The following is a 20,506-nucleotide window of genomic DNA, read 5'->3' as shown; positions in this document are numbered from 1 at the left end:
CTGACAACTGCATGAGAATTAATGGCATTGTTAATTAAATTACCTGATATGATAATAGGATTTTTTTTTTTTTTTTAGTAGGATGAAATTAATCAAGTTGACAAAATGAATCCGTTAACTTTTAGCAAGTAATTACAACTCAAAAAAAAAAAAAAAGAAAAAAAAGAAAAAGAAAAAATGACACATTTTTTCTGAATCAAATTATATATTTTCTTCTTCATCTTTACATCATTTTTTAAGATGTTTGCAATCTAGATTGGGCCAAAAGGGCAATTTTAGTATCAGTGAATAAAGGGGTATGTGTTTTTGAATTAGTGCAAAATGCAAAATTAAATCTTAATATTTTGAGAAAGAAAAAAGTTAACATCAGCCATTTTATCACCCAATTACATATAAATAATAAAGTTTGTATTAATGAAGTGAAAAATACTGATACATGTATTTTTACAAGGTGGTTTAACTATATTTTCTTTAGTTTTTTTTAACTCTAGAAAGGCCTGTTGACACCAAGAATGATAACTGTAAAGATAACTGTATTAGCGTCCACACCAGCAGATCGTATCTACTCTAAACACACTCGTCTGCTGCTTTAAATTCTCAAGCTCATTATAGCAGGAGTGATTCTGACACTGTCAATGTTTTTATCAATCATCAGCTGAAATAACAACACCTGCTAACAAAAAACACACCTGGCACTTACACAACTTTAAAAGAAAAAACATTACACTTGACAAATCACACATTTCTACCACCCTCCAAGTTTTCATGAGAAGTACTTCACTATGTAGTTATTGTGAGGTGTACTGGAAAAGTCCAATGTTTTGATGAATGTTATTTTCAACATCATTGATTGTAGTTTCTGTCTGATCACGTCTGCTGCAGCATTTTAGTTTAAATAATGAGCACTAAACACAATCAAAAGAATCAAAGCCACAGAAACAGCAATTATCATATGTACGGATGACTGCTTTTGTGCTCTAAGATCACTAATGTTAAAACACAAAGAAATTCCACCATGTAAATATGTATGAAATAGAAAATCCCTACAACGTAATTATTCTGTTCTCTGTGAAGTGATGATGAATGAAAGGTAATGTTTGATATTATGCTCTTTTGAGATTACAGTATGTATTATTTTTGCTGATGGACAATGATTGTGTTTTATAAACACAGTTACAGGAGTGAGGAAAAAAGTAACATAAGTTATCAAGGGTCAAGAATCCAACTAAAATAAAGCAATCATAACCTCATCATCTAAACCTCTGTAATTCTCTACACAATCTTCTGTAATCGTCTGACAGAATTCAAGTCTTGTTTGTGATGTCTGAAGCTGCTGATGCTGTTTGTGGAGCTTCTTTTCAGTTGATTTCATCTAAAGTCAGTTAACAGCAGCTGATCATCACTAACAGTCAATCAACACTTCATTATCCACTTCATTGTTCAGTGAACTTCAACAGAACCAGAAGAAAAGTACAAGTAAAAAGAGCAAGAGAAAGAGAGACATGAGCAAGTAAAAAAAAGTTTGGGAGAGTTTTGAAACAAACAGCCCAAAGAACAACACGAGCTCTGAGTATCCCAAATGTTTTATTCCTAATGTCCAGCAAACTCAGAAAACAACTTATTTACATGAAGAAAATACTCTATAAAGAACAAATACATCAGTCATAATGCTGTCATTCTCAAATGAAAAAATCTGAGAAGAAGGTTTAATCTGAACACAATCACTTTTAATAAAACTATCGCACTTTTTCCCTAAATGTCTCGACATCTTCCTCAAAACTGTACACATAAAATCAGACATCGATGGTGAACAGTTGTGCTATACACACACTTTATTATTTAATAAAGTTTTGTAAAGTGGTGAATGAGTGTTTTGCGAGTTAATATTCAGACATGGAAGTCATCAAGGCATTTAGATGTTTAATTTGAATATTTTAAGCAGCGAAGAAAGAGAAACAGAAACATTTGTTTGGAAATCCCATATTGGCAAATTAATACAAATGTAGAGATACATACAAACAATATGTGTTTTTATCTAACTTATTTTATTTTAACTGATTATCTCCTGCCATTTGAAAAAAATATATATTTACAGTATTATAATGAAAGAATTAACAAGAGTAATAGTCTATGAATAAACATTACTCTTCGGATTATGACTTATAGGTTAAAGAACTAGGATAATAATCAGAAAAATAAAGCTTGTATTTTAGATAAGCATGTGTTCATAATGGTCTAAAGATGAACAACAACAGAAGTGTGATTCACACATGGACCTGTAATGGATACATTTCGCTCTTTTTAATTTACTTTACATTTTAAAATGTTATTTATTTTAAATACTTTTTTTCATTTTAATAATTTATATGTAAAGCAGTTTTGAATACCCTTGTGTATGAAATTTGCTATGAATAAATGTGTATCTCTAAACCTCTGTTGTCTTCTCTAGCAGCTCTGTGACCTGATCTGTGTTTCGTCTGTCTCTGTTGTTGAACGCTGGAGATCAAGACTTCATCTGATGTGATCTTCCACAGATTCAGGATTCAGATGATCAGCGTGAGGAAGAGGATGAAGGTGTAATTCACAGCATCTGCTCCAAAGCTGTTCTGAATCCACATCACAATGCTCCTCTCTTCTTCTGTGAGTCTCACATCCAGTGTCTCGTTCCCTACTCAGGGAACTGTCAGTTCTCAATATCATTCTCAATATTAAATAATAACAGAGTCCACATCACAGCTATGACGATAAAGACACAGATAAACGATATTGTCAGAAACACTTTCAGAGCGATTTGTTTTTTTCAGCTGATGAATAATAGAAACATTGACAGTGAATCATAATAAATCCTACTGTAACAAGCTTCAGATGTAATTTAAAGAAGCAGACGAGTGTGTTTAGAGTAGATACGATCTGCTGGTGTGGACGCTAATATAGATATCTTTACAGTAATCATTCCTGGAGTGAACAGGCCTTTCTAGACTTAAAAAAATAAAAATAAAACTAGGGAAAATATAGTTAAACTACCCTGTCAGTTGGAATGGTTTATTATTTAACTTTAAATAAGGAATAGAACTTCAAATATAAAAAACAAAAAAAAAAACAAATCAATTAATGTTTACAAAAGTGCAAACAGGAAGCCATCTGAAAAAAAGAAGAATTGTAAGTTAGCGTTTGAGAGCTGTAAATTAACAGTGCATTCCTATTATTTAATGACACAAATTTTGTTTGCAGTGCAGCTGCCAGTAGACAATTTTACAGCACAATAGTTTACAGTGATTTTGTTTACATGTGTAGTATTACAATCACACTGCCAAGTGGCACAGATTCACATTACACTCTCAGAGCAGCTGTTGTAGCTTAATGAACACACACAGCATGAAGAAAGATTCAAATCAAATAGACATCAGGAACAGAGGTTTAAAGTTAATTAATCATTCATAGTGATTCCATTTCATTATCAGCACTACTGACTACTGTCCAACACACATACATTCAGTCACACATCCAAATGTTATACATTAAAATATAACGAATATCTTTATAAATGAAACGTACACATTTACCAGCAAATATACTTTGAAGAAAACCATTTTGAGATCCAGTGAGAGAGCACAGGCGTCTGAACACGAGAAGAGAGATCAGAAGAACATCTATGATTCAATATGCAGGTGTGTCTCTGTGTGTGAGGACTTACACTTTCTCAGCCCTGGTTTGATCCTGAAGTCTCCTCCATGATCCAAATTAAGACAAAACAACAACAGCAACAAACGTTCAGTGGACCGATAAATAACATTCAATGAACAGTTTCACCATTTAGTAAAATAGATGCAGCTATGCGTACATGTATGGTTCCTAAAAACTGTTAAAAGAGTTTTGTGATTAGACATTTAACAGTCCTAGAATTAGACTCAGTTTCAAATCCTAGTTTTATGCATTTTAATAAAAAATTGCAACCCAGTTTCAGGGAAAACTAAATAAAGCTACAGTATGTATATATTACACATTGTCAACATCCAAAACAGCTCAAAAAGGATTTGGAATGTTCACTTTGATGCATCCAGTGAAAACAGCTTCAAGAAACCCAGTGCACATCCAGTGTGGACAGCGTTAGCTTATACATTATGTATGTATATATGGCCTTAAATGATAGCTGCCCCACATTGAGTATCTGCAGTTTATATCTTGGATCCTCCAGGTTGTGTTTGAGCAAGATGATTGTCCTGGGTTATGATATTCTAAACTCTGTTTTCTATGAGCACTCAAACAGTGTGACAGTGGGATATGGGTGCTCCCTGCAGGTCGGAAGAGGAATGTCCTGTCAGAAAGGGGCTTTTGGGAGGACATGATTAAAAGTGAAACTAACGAAAGCACCAGAGAGCTGCGTGACAGGTACAGCATGTGTATTATTCCCTAACTTTTTTGTAACTTTTATCGCTAGTGCATGTTAGAACCAATAACTCTGCTTATTAGAACCAAAGTCTTTTTTGACTTTCGTCTGTCTGACTATAAACATGATTGTATAGTGTAAAAATAATATTATCTAAACTGCTTCATCTCATTCTTTCTGTTTGAATTTAGCTTTATGTTTTCAGCTTTTCACCAGAAAGTAAATCAAGTGTGGTTGTGTTTGGGATTGTTAAAATATTAAATGAGTTTATGTAAATAAATAAAAATACATGAAATTAGTCAAACCCAACTAATAATTCATTTCTCCTCTGATCTTATCCATCGTTTCCTATAATTGTGGACACATTCGTTTGAGTTGCTTCAGAATCTATATGGAGCATAACTATGTAAGTGTATTGCTTATTTATTGTCTATATTTTACTATGAACAAATTACTCAGCATCACTACAACCTTAACAAAAAATAAATAAATAAAAAATACCAGATTTTATTTTTCTTTTAGTCGTTTCTGCTATAACCAGAGGTGGGAAGTCCAGGGGCCAAACACACTCATAGAAATGTTGCTATAGATACAGGAAGTATGACATTTCCTCTTGTAGCAATCTCTCCTAACCACATATTCATATTAAGTAATTGCTCTTTTATTTTCTTTCATTAAAGAAAATTAATATATCTCTAAGCTGTTACAACATATTAAAGGCATAGGCTAAGCAAATCACTAACTGCATAGCATCATTTATTTTATGATAGGATAAAACATATTACAATACAGCTTTTAGAAAAAAAGTCAATACTGCAACATAGTTGCAAAATGCCCTTCCTTGCACAATCATCATTCAGCTAGCAAAAGTTTCAACTGGCAAATGTGACCGGTTTAACTGTTGAGCAAATTCTAACATCATGCATTTCTTATTACTGACTTTTAAGGTTCCTATATAACAAATTTTATATCTAACTGGTATCTTTTATGGAGTTTCTGGTTTTGTAACACCAACTACGCACACAGTTCCTATCATGTATGCCTATGAAAGATGATCTAACCAATCAGAGTAGATATGGGGCGGGGTGACGTGCAACCTCGTCTCTATATGCAGGCTGCAGCGGGTGCTTCTCTTTTTTTTTTTTTTTTCAACAAAACCAATATTTTTGTATGCATTTTACTTATTTTTTTCATGTTATTTTACTCATTTTTAATGATTGCTTTTAAACATCTCATTTAATTAATTCTAATTAATTCTAATGTGTTAAATTTAATTAATAATATTGCTTGTAATCTGTTGCTACAATTTTATTGAGTAAATAAAGTTTATCACTTTTTACCGTGGTTTGCAATCTCAAAGCTTTGATATAATTTGCAAGAGATTGAAAGTAAAATTGAAGTTAACCAATTCAGTTGTTTATTTCAGCATCTTTATTATATTTTTGTTCGAGTCCTCTTGTTTCCACATAACTTGAATTATCCTTCTTATCCTAAAAACAATTTCCTGCTTCTCCATCAGCCGTTCTTCTTTTCAGTTTTTCTTGACGTTTGTCTTTCTTCATTTGTTGTTTGACTTATTTCCTTTGAATCTCTTCTACAAGGAGGTCATCAAAATCTGTTTTACCTGGTTCATAATCACCGTTAGCCAGTGACAAACGTTTGTGAATATTTGTAAGTGGGAAACCTCATTTCTAAATCAGTAGATTCAACAGATCATATGACATCACTAATGCTCAATCATCAATTAATCACATAATTATCTCATTAACTTCACTAATTCAGTGTTACTCAAACACTCTGTAGTGTGTACTACACATTATACGTGTTCACAGATCGGGGACTTATGTGAGGATCCTGTTTGTGGACTTCAGCTCGGCCTTCAACACGATCATCCCAAACCTCCTCCTGCCCAAACTAAATCAGCTCTCCGTGCCCACCTCAGTCTGTCAGTGGATCAACAGCTTCCTGACAGACAGGCAGCAGCTAGTGAGGCTGGGAAAATACACATCCAGCACTCGTACAATCAGCACCGGAGCTCCCCAGGGCTGCGTTCTCTCCCCACTGCTCTTCTCCCTGTACACTAATGATTGCACGTCTAAGGACCTCTCTGTCAAGCTCCTGAAGTTTGCAGACGACACCACACTCATCGGCCTCATTCAGGACGGTGACGAGTCTGCTTACAGACAGGAGGTAAAAGAGCTGGCTGTCTGGTGCAGTCTCAACAACCTGGAGCTTAACACCCTCAAAACAGTGGAGATGATCGTGGACTTCAGGAGAAACCCCCCTGCACTCTCCCCACTCACCATCATGAACAGCACTGTGACTGCAGTGGAGTCATTCAGGTTCCTGGGCACCACTATCTCTCAGGACCTGAAGTGGGACATTCACATTGACTCCATTGTGAAAAAGGCCCAGCAGAGGTTGTACTTTCTCCGCCAGCTGAGGAAGTTAAACCTGCCACAGGAGCTGCTGAAACAGTTCTACTCCACCATCATTGAATCCATCCTCTGCACTTCAGTAACTGTCTGGTTCAGCTCAGCTTCTAAATCTGACCTCAGAAGACTACAGAGGGTAGTCCGGACTGCTGAGCGAATCATCGGTTCAACCCTCCCATCTATTCAAGAACTGTACTTATCCAGAGTGAGAAAAAGGGCTGTCAAAATCACTCTGGACCCCTCACATCCAGCACACTCCCTCTTTGAACTGTTGCCATCTGGTCGACGCTACAGAGCACTGAGCACCAGAACAACCAGACACAGGACCAGTTTCTTCCCTCAGGCAATCCATCTTATGAACAGCTTATAATAACGGCGGACACACTACACTTTATATTTATATACACACACACTTTATTTATCTAACACACATACTTAGTATACACTTAAATTTTGCACACAATATATATGTACATACATAACTTCATTTTGTAATATACTTGCCTACAATTGTCATTTGTATATTGTTATTCACTATCTACTTATTTGTATTTTTTATTCTTTTATTATGTGTTTTATGTTCTGTCGCTGTCATTCTGTTGTACTGCGGAGCTTCTGTCACGAAAACAAATTCCTCGTATGTGTACATACCTGGCAATAAAGCTCATTCTGATTCTGATTCTGATTCTGATTCTTAAAACTGAGGATTTTGTTGTGGGGTTTAAAGGGTTAAAGATTTAAGATGAAGAAAAAACAGCATGAAATTTAATTTAACAGTAATAAACTGTAATTAATTTACGGCAACAATCTGTAGAAAAAATTATTGCCAGTTGTTTGGTGTTGATTTAAAGAAGAAGAAAAAACGCGATATACTGTAAAACGTAATAGTCAGATTTACCAAATGGAAAAAAAAGTTTTAGTGAAATATTTGTGAACATCCATAGAAAAAAAAGATATGCAAAGTCATACACTGATAATGAGAGTAAATACTGAACTCAACTGTATTAATGTGTGTTTGCACAAGAGAGATTGTTTAGTTTAATGTAGTTTTGTCGTTCACCATTGTGCTGTAGAGTAGAGCCTGTGCTTCAGTCAATGATGAGACACAAATTCTGATCTTCTGCTGCTTTATATAAAGACAGTAAATGTGGAGCTGTTGATACAGTGGTGATCTCTGTGTTCAATCAATCAATCAATCACCTTTATTTATATAGTGCTTTAAACAAAATACATTGCGCCAAAGCACTGAACAACATTCATTTGGAAAACAGTGTCTCAATAATGCAAAATGATAGTTAAAGGCAGTTCATCATTGAATTCAGTTATGCCATCTCTGTTCAGTTGAAATAGTGTCTGTTTTAGTTTGCAATCAAGTCAACGATATCGCTGTAGATGAAGTGACCCCAACTAAGCAAGCCAGAGGCGACAGCGGCAAGGAACCGAAACTCCATCGGTGACAGAATGGAGAAAAAAACCTTGGGAGAAACCAGGCTCAGTTGGGGGGCCAGTTCTCCTCTGACCAGACGAAACCAGTAGTTCAATTCCAGGCTGCAGCAAAGTCAGATTGTGCAGAAGAATCATCTGTTTCCTGTGGTCTTGTCCTGGTGCTCCTCTGAGACAAGGTCTTTACAGGGGATCTGTATCTGGGGCTCTAGTTGTCCTGGTCTCCGCGGTCTTTCAGGGCAGTAGAGGTCCTTTCTAGGTGCTGATCCACCATCTGGTCTGGATACGTACTGGATCCGGGTGACTGCAGTGACCCTCTGATCTGGACACAGACTGGATCTGGTGGCCACGGTGACCTCGGAACAAGAGAGAAACAGACAAATATTAGCGTAGATGCCATTCTTCTAATGATGTAGAAAGTACGGTGTTATGTGAAGTGTTCCGGTTCCAGTTTACCTAATTAATGCAGCCTAAAAATCCTTTAACGGATTTGGATATTAAAAGCATATTAGTATGTTATGTGTATGCCAGGTTAAAGAGATGGGTCTTTAATCTAGATTTAAACTGCAAGAGTGTGTCTGCCTCCCGAACAATGTTAGGTAGGTTATTCCAGAGTTTAGGCGCCAAATAGGAAAAGGATCTGCCGCCCGCAGTTGATTTTGATATTCTAGGTATTATCAAATTGCCTGAGTTTTGAGAACGTAGCGGACGTAGAGGAGTATAATGTAAAAGGAGCTCATTCAAATACTGAGGTGCTAAACCATTCAGGGCTTTATAAGTAATAAGCAATATTTTAAAATCTATACGATGTTTGATAGGGAGCCAGTGCAGTGTGGACAGGACCGGGCTAATATGGTCATACTTCCTGGTTCTAGTAAGAACTCTTGCTGCTGCATTTTGGACTAGCTGTAGTTTGTTTACCAAGCGTGCAGAACAACCACCCAATAAAGCATTACAGTAGTCTAACCTTGAAGTCATAAATGCATGGATTAACATTTCTGCATTTGACATTGAGAGCATAGGCCGTAATTTAGATATATTTTTGAGATGGAAAAATGCAGTTTTACAAATGCTAGAAACGTGGCTTTCTAAGGAAAGATTGCGATCAAGTAGCACACCTAGGTTCCTAACTGATGACGAAGAATTGACAGAGCAACCATCAAGTCTTAGACAGTGTTCTAGGTTATTACAAGTAGAGTTTTTAGGCCCTATGATTAACACCTCTGTTTTTTCTGAATTTAGCAGTAAGAAATTACTCGTCATCCAATTTTTTATATCGACTATGCATTCCATTAGTTTTTCAAATTGGTGTGTTTCACCGGGCTGCGAGGAAATATAGAGCTGCGTATCATCAGCATAACAGTGAAAGCTAACACCATGTTTCCTGATGATATCTCCCAAGGGTAACATATAAAGCGTGAAGAGTAGCGGCCCTAGAACTGAGCCTTGAGGTACTCCATACTGCACTTGTGATCGATATGATACATCTTCATTCACTGCTACGAACTGATGGCGGTCATATAAGTACGATTTAAACCATGCTAATGCACTTCCACTGATGCCAACAAAGTGTTCAAGTCTATGCAAAAGAATGTTGTGGTCAATTGTGTCAAACGCAGCACTAAGATCCAATAAAACTAATAGAGAGATACACCCACGATCAGATGATAAGAGCAGATCATTTGTAACTCTAAGGAGAGCAGTTTCAGTACTATGATACGGTCTAAATCCTGACTGGAAATCCTCACATATACCATTTTTCTCTAAGAAGGAATATAATTGTGAGGATACCACCTTTTCTAGTATCTTGGACAGAAAAGGGAGATTCGAGATTGGTCTATAATTAACTAGTTCTCTGGGGTCAAGTTGTGGCTTTTTTATGAGAGGCTTAATAACAGCCAGTTTGAAGGTTTTGGGGACATGTCCTAATAACAATGAGGAATTAATAATAGTCAGAAGAGGACCTATGACTTCTGGAAGCACCTCTTTTAAGAGCTTAGATGGTATAGGGTCTAACATACATGTTGTAAGTTTAGATGATTTAACAAGTTTATACAATTCTTCCTCTCCTATAGTAGAGAATGAGTGGAACTGTTCCTCAGGGGGTCTATAGTGCACTGTCTGATGCGAAACTGTAGCTGACGGCTGAATGGTTGCAATTTTATCTCTAATAGTATCGATTTTAGAAGTAAAGTAGTTCATAAAGTCATTACTGCTGTGGTGTTGGGAAATGTCAACACTTGTTGAGGCTTTATTTTTCGTTAATTTAGCCACTGTATTGAATAAATACCTGGGGTTATGTTTGTTTTCTTCTAAAAGAGAAGAAAAGTAATCAGATCTAGCAGTTTTTAATGCTTTTCGGTAGGATATGCTACTTTCCCGCCAAGCAATACGAAATACCTCTAGTTTTGTTTTCCTCCAGCTGCGCTCCATTTTTCGGGCTGCTCTCTTTAGGGTGCGAGTATGCTCATTATACCATGGTGTCAAACTGTTTTCCTTAACCTTTCTTAAGCGTAAAGGAGCAACTGTATTTAAAGTGCTAGAAAAGAGAGAGTCCATAGTTTCTGTTACATCATCAAGTTGTTCTGAGGTTTTGGATATGCTAAGGAATTCGGATACATCAGGAAGATAACTTAAAAAGCTGTCTTTTGTGGTAGAAGTGATGGTTCTTCGATAGTTGTAACAAGAAGTAGAATTTACAATTTTGGCTATATGAAGTTTACACAGAACTAAATAATGATCTGAGATATCATCACTTGGCTGAATAATTTCAACACTATCAACATCAATTCCATGTGACAGTATTAAATCTAGAGTATGATTTCGACAATGAGTAGGTCCTGAAACGTGTTGTCTAACACCAATAGAGTTCAGAATGTCTATAAATGCTGATCCCAATACATCTTTTTCATTATCGACATGGATATTAAAATCACCAACTATTAAGACTTTATCTGCAGCCAGAACTAACTCGGATGTAAAATCACCAAACTCTTTAATAAAGTCTGTATGGTGCCCTGGTGGCCTGTATACAGTAGCCAGTACAAACATAACAGGGGATTTATCATTAACATTGGTTTCTCTGGATAATGTTATATGAAGCACCATTACTTCAAACGAGTTATACTTGAAGCCTGCCCTCTGAGAAATCCTGAAAACGTTATTATAAATTGAAGCAACACCTCCCCCTTTGCCTTTTAGACGCGGCTCGTGTTTATAACAATAATCTTCGGGGGTGGACTCATTTAAAATAATGTAATCATCAGGTTTTAGCCAGGTTTCTGTCAAGCAGAGCACATCTATATTATGATCAGTTATCATATTATTTACAAAAAGTGTTTTCGTAAAAATGGATCTGATATTCAATAAGCCAATCTTTATCATTTGTTTATCCATATTGCATTTGTTTTTTATTTGTTGAACCTCAATTAAATTGTTAACCTTAACTTGGTTTGGACGTTTTTTGTATTTTCTAGTTCGTGGAACAGACACAGTCTCTATAGTGTGATATCTAGGTGAAAGAGTCTCTATGTGCTGAGAATTAACTGACCTCTGTGACGGGAGGCAGCTAGCAGACGTACTGTTAAGTACTTCAACACATACACGTGTGCTATAGCTGACAATGAACTGCGATTATTTGAGTAAAAGTAATGCATTTAGCTACGTTACTGCTACACATTAAGTGTTTGCATTTTGCAAACATTCCTTCTCAGAGGACTCAAATTAAATAAGTTCACAGTACTAATGACATATGAATGCTAGTTTTTAAACTCAAAATGTTTGAAGCAGTGGTAGTGGAGTACATACAGCACCTTTAAGATGTTTTTAACACCTATTGGAAAATTTACTCTTTGGCTTTACTGACTGTTCTGACCTAGAGTAGCAGTATTTTTACTTGATTTATTTACTTATACAGTGAGCCAAATGTAATCTAATAAGAATCTAATTAAAATCTAATAAGAAACCCAATTTTATAGTTTTGTTGGCTTCTTTTATTATTATATATTACTATATATTTACATTTAGTCATTTAGCAGATGCTTTATCCAAAGCGACTTACAAGTTAGGACAATAGAAAGAATCAAAACTAACAAAAGAGTCACAATATGTAGGGGCAAATGATAAGTCTCTTTTAGCCTATACACGTAGCAAGCAATTAATATATATATCGTCAGTATAAGATAATTTTTTAATAAGAAAGCTGTAAGAACTTTGAAAGCTTTTGAACTTTGTATGTACAGTATGTATGTATATGTATATCTTGTGTCTTTGAACTTTTATACTTACCTTCCTCTGGCAATTCCTATATGTTGACAATTTTTTGTGTTATATCTTGATAAAAAATATTGTGTGTTATTGTTCTTTGAATAAAAATAAAAAAAATGAAAAATCCCAAATCCAGCCCAAATAGTATTTCAAGGGGGGTTCCCTGGTAAAAATTGCGTTCTGGGGGCTAAATATCATGTTATTGGGTTCGCTTCAACATGGCCACATGAAAAAAAAAATACTAATTAATACTCATGTTTTTGAACTGTACTATAGTAAAGTACTTGAATTACTTTGATGTTGTAATTCTGTAGTTGATGGGCTAATATAACAATTACAGTAATATAAACAAATTACTTTACCAAACACAGTAATTTATTCTACAGTTTACTGTAATAAAAACTAAAGTACTACAGTATTTATTACAGTTCATGAGTTTACTATAGGTAATCCTACAGTATTGCTGTAGCATTTATTAACAAAGAATTGTAAATACTGTAATTTAGCCTACAGTAATACACTTTACTATAGTATGTTTCAAAAACACTACAGTATTTACTATAAATTACTATAGTATTTTACCATGTTGGCGTGGACATGAAAAACAACCCATGGCAACAGATTTTAAAGTAGCCCAATCCGAGTGACAATGGCTTTGGCAGCACTGAGTGGAGGTGACACATTTCCTGTTTGAGAGTGGAGCCAGACCATGAGCCAGACCCATCTGGGAAAAACTACCAAGGGCTCAAGTCCAAACTTTGCATACTTATTATTGAGAAACGGCTCCGTTTGGCTCAGAGAACCTAAATGCATTGGTTTCTTCTGATGAATCAATGTTGTCAAAATATGATGACGTAATAACGTACACTATAGCATCCTGAATATCAGAATAAGACGACTGAGAAATCTCTGAAAAGAAGAGAATATCTGCTGTACAACACCCCTTAAAGCATTCAGATAGGACGAGTGGTTCAAAAGTAATTAAACATTTAAGAACAATTGTACTTTTTAGCTGCGTTATATGTTTCTCTGAACAATTGATCTTGTGTTCGTCAGGTCAGGTTCTGTGTTTTAAAGTGATCGGCTGCTCTGGAGGGAGTGTGATGATCAACTGCATGAAGACAAACAAGAGAGAGTCTTCTGATCAGCTTAAAGGAAAGTATTTCTGCAGAGACAGAGACTGTAGGACAGGAATCAGTACTGAGATTCAGCACCGCTGGGTTTATAATGAGAGATTCGCTCTGTATGACGGTGAAAACAGAGGATTCTTCTCAGTGTTCATTAGGAAGCTCAGCAGAGAGGATGATGGGAAATACTCATGTGGAAACAATCAGGAATGGAGTCATGATGTTGATTTAGTGGTGAACAGAAGTACGTATGATACTTTATAACTTACTACAGTAATTTGTTTTATTATAGTATTGTTTAAAGGTGCACTACAAGGACAAAAATCTATTATTCAGCAAATTCATCATTCAATGATTACAATTCCTCACTGCATTATAATAAATTACAGCAGTATAAAAATTATTTATAATTTGAGCTGACTGAAATGTCAGTTTTCGCTCACTGTTATTGAAAGTGACGTGACTTACAGCCAAGTATGGTCACACACACACACACACAGTCGCCGGCCCAGGACTCGAACCTGCAACCCTAGGATTAGGAGTCAAACTCTATAACCCCTAGGCCACAACTCCCCCTAATGGTGTTCTGTCAGTGTTATCTGAGAGTGCACTGAAAGAAGACCATTTACCAAAAGTTTGTTGCTCAAATTAAATTTTCTTCTGGATATATTCCTTGTAAAACAAACCTTTTCTGTCAGTATGTTTCTGCTTTGATGTAGAATGACACATCTCTCATGTTTTGATCACAGGTGACAAAACAAAGAAGCACAACCCACGTGTTAGTTCACCCAAAACAAAAATTTGCCCATAAATTATTCACCCTCAAGTCATCCTAGGTGTATATGACTTTTGATCCTGTTGATAAACATCGGTTTCCATGAAACTCATCGGCTCATACGTCATCCGCCCTGAGCTGATTCTGTGTAAAACTGCTGTTGCAAGCCACATTTATGTGATTATTATGTTTTGAATATGGACATTTTTTACAAAAACGCATCGATTCACTACAGAAGGCCTTTGTTCACCCCCCGGAGCTGTGTTAAGACACTTTATATTTATGGATGGGCGTTTTTTTGGACTGAAGGAAGGCAACACCAGCTGAGTGCCACTAAACAGCTTAAAAGATAAATAAATAAAAATTCTAATAACTCCGACTGGTTTTGTCTGAAAGAATAAAGTCATACACCAAAGATAATTTATGGGCTAGCATTCATTTTTGTGTGAACTAAACCTTTAACATAAATAACTCTGCAAGAAACATGACACTGTATCTGTCACACAGAGATGGAGATAGAGAGACTGAATTTCCCTGTAGTGCATCTTTATTATTAATACTAATAACATTTTAATATTTCAGTGCAATTGTATATTGAAATCATTTTCAGACTCTTCTTCTTGTGGGACGTCTGTAAGACGATCTGCATATAAAGGTCAAACAATCACTTTCAGCTGTGAATATGATCATGGGTTTGAAACACACACCAACGTCTTGTACAGAGTGAATGGAGATCCTGTGTTTGTGCTGAAGATCTCTCAATCATCACAATCATCTGAAGAGAAGTTCATCCTGTCTGACAATCAGAGAAATCACTTTAATGTGACCATCAGAGACATTTCTCCAGAGGAGCGTGGAGTTTATTTATGTGGAGTGGAGAGAGATGGAGAAGATACACCACCTTCAGAAACATCAGTTACTCACATAACCTTCATTAAAGAGATTGAGCTGAACGTTTCTAGTGAGTTTAGATTCATTTTTAATCTTAAAATCTTTATAAATGATCTAAATAAGAAATGTAAATCTCTCCTGACTATATTAATAATGTAATAAATCTTGTCTTGCAGGTCAGATATCTTCTGTCCAGGTTGAGGCCTACATCAGTAAATCAGTCTTCATCAAGTGAGAATTTCCAGAAGAATTCAAAGAAAACCAGAAATTCATCCAGATACATTCATCACAGGAGATCTCTGTTGAACAGAATCAGTGGATCCGTCATGATAAAGTTCACATGTATGATGATACCAGTTCAGGAGTTTTGAAGGTTTTTATCAGTGATTTAACTGAAGCTGATGAAGGAACGTACAGATGTGGAGTGAAAACTGCTGACGATCATCTGTTCACTGAGATCAGACTGAAGATCAGTCAAGGTAAAGAGTTTCTGTGTGATTCTGTTTCTGGACAATTACTATCAGTTAAAATGAGAAAATAAGATTTAAAATTCAGTTGTTGTTTTTATTGTTTTTGTGTATAGTTGATCATTTCCCTGAATCAAGTGAACCAGCTGCTGTTAGTGGTGAAAGTGTGAAACTCAGCTGTAATTCCCCTGAGAAACAGCAGTCCATCAAACACATCTGTAAAGAGAACGAGCAGAAGATCTGTCAGAGCATCAGTTCATCAGAGAAGCAGCGCTTTGAGTTTTCTGACAGTAAAGCAGGAGTTTTTACAGCGAGCATCAGTAATGTGAGCCTGAGAGATGCTGGAGTTTACTGGTGTGGAGCAGAAACCAGACACCAGCGTCTGACTTCTGTTTCTCTCACCAATAAACATCAACTGACTTTAACCAGTATGTACAGACACCACAAACCATGCAGTTCAGTCATAGATGCATGTATTTCACAGTGAATAAATACATCTCTGTTCTCTTTGACTATCAGTGCCTCCAGTGATCGGACGTGAAGGAGATTCAGTCCAGATCAAATGCCCTTATGATGAAAAACACTCAACAGAAATGTGTCTGCGCAGAGGAAAGTGTTTGAGTAAAGAAGTAAAGTATCTGTGTAAAGGAAAGTGTTTCACTAACGATGCTCAAATTATCATTCAGTCAGATAAAGATCATGTTAAAAAACCAAAGATTTCAGTAAAGGACGACACTGAACTCAATCTCTTCACTGTGACCATGACTGAGCTGAGAGCAGAGGATGCTGGGAAATACTGGTGTGCAGTGAAAGATGTGTTTAATCTTCCCATTGAGCTCATGATCATCAGGAAGAACGGTGAGGATGAATCTCAATGTTTCTGCTCATTCTGTTCTCAGACTCATCATATTTAATGTTGTTTTCTTCAGCGGTCGCTCATGAAGCGTCTGTCGGAGGATCAGTGTCCATCAGCTGTAAACACATCAGGAATCAAACACAGAGGTTTTTCTGCAGAGGAGATCAGCCCAATATCTGCTTCAGAGACGGAGTTCATGTTTCATCAGAACACAGCAGATTCTCTCTGACTGAAGAAACCTTTTCTGTGAAGATCAGCGATCTGAGAGCAGAGGATTCTGGGAAATACTGGTGTGTAGAGGAGAGCTCTGGGTCCTTCATATTCACTGAAGTTCAGCTAAACGTGACCGGAGGTAAAACACTCTTTCATTAAAGGGATAGTTCACCAAGAATTCAAAATGATCTTCTTTCAGGTGAACACATGAATGTTTGGTCCCCGAGCAGCTGTCCTGCTGAGTTCAGCTCTAATCATCTGTAACCTTAGTAAACCTGAAGACACTGAGCTTGTCCAGGTCTGTTTGATAAGAAAGAATGTGATTGAAGAATACACTTTTTTTCTCTTCTCTGATTTTTGAACAGGAGTTTTACCTGAATTTTGCTTTATGGTTTGTTTTAAAGTTAAAGAAAATGTCTGTAAACTTAACATGGCAGAACATTACAACATGTCTCCGGGTTTTGACATCCTTTTTTATTTTTTTCTAACATGCCTGATGTGTGTAAACAGATGTTTCACACTAGCTGAAAACCACAGACAACAGCAAGCAACAAAAAGCTCATGTTTGAGTAAAACTTGCCTCTGCTTCTTTTGTGATTTCACACTGTTGTCACTGCATTTTTTGTGGGGGGGGGGGGGGGGGGGGGGCACAAAAAGCTTATTTACATCACAAAATACAAATACGGAAAGATAATTTGAACTCATATATATATATATATATATATATATATATATATATATATATATATATATATATATATATATATATATATGAGTAAGGTATTATGGTTATTTAGGGTAATCTGGACCACCGTGGCATTGTTATTAGCATTTAAACATTTTTAGAGATTTTCTGGAATCTACAACCAGCAAAATTATAGCATATCGTTGAATGCTCTGTCTCTTTTCCTGGCAGTCTTCAGTGCATCTGTGTCAGAGGTGTTTTTGCAGTGTTGAGCAATGTGAGCAATCACAGACATATGTGTTGATTTTGAACACATTCATTTAATCAATCCTCTCACAGCTTAAACAGCATTGTTGAGTGCTGAGTTTTGCACGCTCAAAAATCCTCTCATTATAGCAAAGAACAGACTCATTAATTATAACAGAACTTTGTGAGATTGCCATGAACTGAAGAGGGTGATAGCTTTTTTAATGATTATAAAGAGAGCACTTGCTGTCTAGGTTATAGTCTATATCATCCTTTAATCATTTGTTCTTTCCTTTAATTGAGGTGATGATGTGAATTATACACGTTCTGTACACACCACTGGTTCTGATGAGGAAAAATGTTAACTGTGAGATATAACTCAAAATTGCAAGAAGAAAAGTATCTTAAATTATGAGATAAAAAGTCACCTCTTTTTTTTATATTCTTCATCCATGACGGAAATAAGCTTCCATACGGTCCTCATACTGTGATTGTGTTTTTAGAAATGATCTCGTCTGACAGCGAAAGTGGAAAAGACGAGCAAAAAGCAAAGTCTGGTGAGATCCAAAAGCTCAGTTTGTCATTTTGAGCTAACTATTCAAACATTAGCGTCCGATGTATGTTTATGAATATCTGTTGCTAAATGTGATGGTCTTACCTTGTTACTCAGTCACAATCTCTTTGTGTGATTTCAGGTTTTTTTATAATAGCTGCAGTTTCTGTGGGTTTGCTTCTGCTGGCTCTGGTTATAGGGTTAATCTTATTCAAACTGAAACACAACAAACATGGTGAGACACACACACAAACACACACACACACACTCTGCACATTTAGTAAATCTGAGCTCGTCTCCCTCTACTGGTCAGAAATACAGTTAAAATCATCTCAGATGTTTTTCTTCTTTACACAGGAATAATTTCATCAACAGACAGAAGACAGGGGATCATGAAACGGTGAGTTTCAGAACAATAATCTACATCTCAATATGTGTATGGCTAAGCTGATACTCTGTGCTTCATGTTTTGGAAAATTTTTCTTCTTACAGACTCAAGAAGACGCCAGGAGCCATTCAGATCCTGAATCAAATCCTCTCTATTCCCCAGTTCATTCACCCACAATCCCCTCTGATGGGCTCCTGTACGCTGCTGTCAGTTTCCAGAAGCATGAAGAGTCTCTCAGTGAAGCTACAGTCAGATTCAGTAAAGAGGAGACTCACTGTGATTACGCATCTGTTAGTCACAATATTTCGCCAAATTAATACCGGTCTTAAAGTGGAAGTGAAGCAGTCAGTTCAGTTAACATTATTTAACCCACATAGCAACACTGTGTCGGCCCAGATCCGGGCCACATCTGGCACCCGTGGAAAGATGATCTGGCCCACATGCAGCATGGAATGATGGCACTTGCCTTTAGAACAGAAAAAGAGATGAGCAGAAACACAAGAACTACAACTGACTTCAGCCACAACCTTAGATGAAATCACCTGAATATAAAAGAAGTATAAAATATTAGAATTAATATTAAATCTCTGGAGATCTCAGCAGAGGAGGATTAAACAACTCCACAAACAGCTTTAACAACTTCACTTATTACTAACCAAACTAAATATATTTATGATCCAGAATCAGATCCAGAGGCTGAAATTTAACAAGAGCAGCAGCAGCAACGACTACAGCAGGACGTCTCTATGTAGTATGTATTGAAACTGTATATATTTGCTTAGCGGTTTTGGAAAATGACTAAGTTCCACTTTGTCGTCTTTTTTTTTTTAAGCTGTACATGTGGAAAGTGCAGTTTGATGACAACATTGCATGTTGTTTACTTGATGTGCTTACGCGCCGATAGCTAAGTTAACAACACAGAGATATTTGAAGCAGTTTTACTCACCGCCTGCGGTTCCAACACACGATCGTGACCCTTTTTCGTTGGGACTGCATTATCCTTAAGAAATAAACAATGTGCAAATCCGGCGTCAAACTGGGTCTTGTTTGTAAAACAAGCATCTTCGAAATGCAGGGAACAAACACAAACACTTGCTCTGTAAAAATAAACTCCATCTACTGGTCCCTTAATGCTGTTTTTTTTTTTTTTTTTGGTAATCTGTGCAGGGTTGTCTTGCCCTGGCAACCAAAAACACACTTATTTTGTGACATTTTGCGACGCTCTCGCTCTGATCAGTGAAGTCTGTTGTGCTCTCATTGCTCTGCTATACGGGAGCGTGCGCTCTTCCGGCAGAAGTGAATTAGCACCCATATAAGGAAATTGCGCTCCATCTAACGTCACACAGAGCCATACTCGAAAAAAAACTTTCCGAAACTTGTGACAAACCGGAAGGAGTATTTTTGGAACAGAAATACTCCTTCAAACGTACAACTTAATTTTTGAAACTTTGTCCATGTTTAGCATGGGAATCCAACTCTTTAACAGTGTAAAAAACTCAGTATGCATGAAATAGCATTTCACCCCCCTCCCCCTTTTAAACACATTGCAGCATTAAAGAAAGCTGAAGAGAATTGGGGTCAGGTGATAGCAGTTATCAGTTGACGATTTTATAATCAGGCTGATTTGCAAATTATTTTTTAAATCTAACAATTGTTTCATTAATACATTCACATCACAAACCATGTGTTTCTGCAGCATGGTATCAAGAAATAATACAACAATCAGTTAGAAAATTTTAACAAGCATGAAATAGTCTATATATGATGACACACA

General features: G+C 36.4%; 1 protein-coding gene across 1 annotated transcript; it reads left to right on the top strand.

The window, feature by feature from the left end:
- Nucleotides 1–13,588: 13,588 nt before the first annotated feature.
- On the top strand, nucleotides 13,589–19,274 carry LOC127949460 (polymeric immunoglobulin receptor-like). Its single transcript, XM_052546793.1, has 10 exons — nucleotides 13,589–13,902; nucleotides 15,044–15,394; nucleotides 15,501–15,803; nucleotides 15,908–16,219; nucleotides 16,311–16,649; nucleotides 16,721–16,999; nucleotides 18,295–18,348; nucleotides 18,487–18,579; nucleotides 18,702–18,744; nucleotides 18,837–19,274. The coding sequence occupies exons 3-10, from the start codon at nucleotides 15,665–15,667 to the stop codon at nucleotides 19,186–19,188; spliced, it is 1,611 nt and encodes a 536-aa protein (XP_052402753.1). The 5' UTR covers nucleotides 13,589–13,902; nucleotides 15,044–15,394; nucleotides 15,501–15,664; the 3' UTR covers nucleotides 19,189–19,274.
- The last annotated feature ends 1,232 nt before the right edge of the window (nucleotides 19,275–20,506 follow it).

The sequence above is a fragment of the Carassius gibelio genome, chromosome B1, assembly GCF_023724105.1.
Source record: "Carassius gibelio isolate Cgi1373 ecotype wild population from Czech Republic chromosome B1, carGib1.2-hapl.c, whole genome shotgun sequence".
NCBI lineage: Eukaryota > Metazoa > Chordata > Actinopteri > Cypriniformes > Cyprinidae > Carassius > Carassius gibelio.
Note: the sequence above shows the minus strand (reverse complement) of the source record. Positions and strands in the feature narration are given on the sequence as shown.

Bases quoted from the DNA above. Each gene is read 5' to 3' on its own strand.
- LOC127949460 (XM_052546793.1), top strand. From the start codon at position 15,665: ATGTATGATGATACCAGTTCAGGAGTTTTGAAGGTTTTTATCAGTGAT. The intron at 16,220-16,310 runs GTATGTACAGAC...TTTGACTATCAG, and splicing joins ACATCAACTGACTTTAACCA to TGCCTCCAGTGATCGGACGT. The intron at 18,580-18,701 runs GTGAGACACACA...TTCTTTACACAG, and splicing joins ACTGAAACACAACAAACATG to GAATAATTTCATCAACAGAC.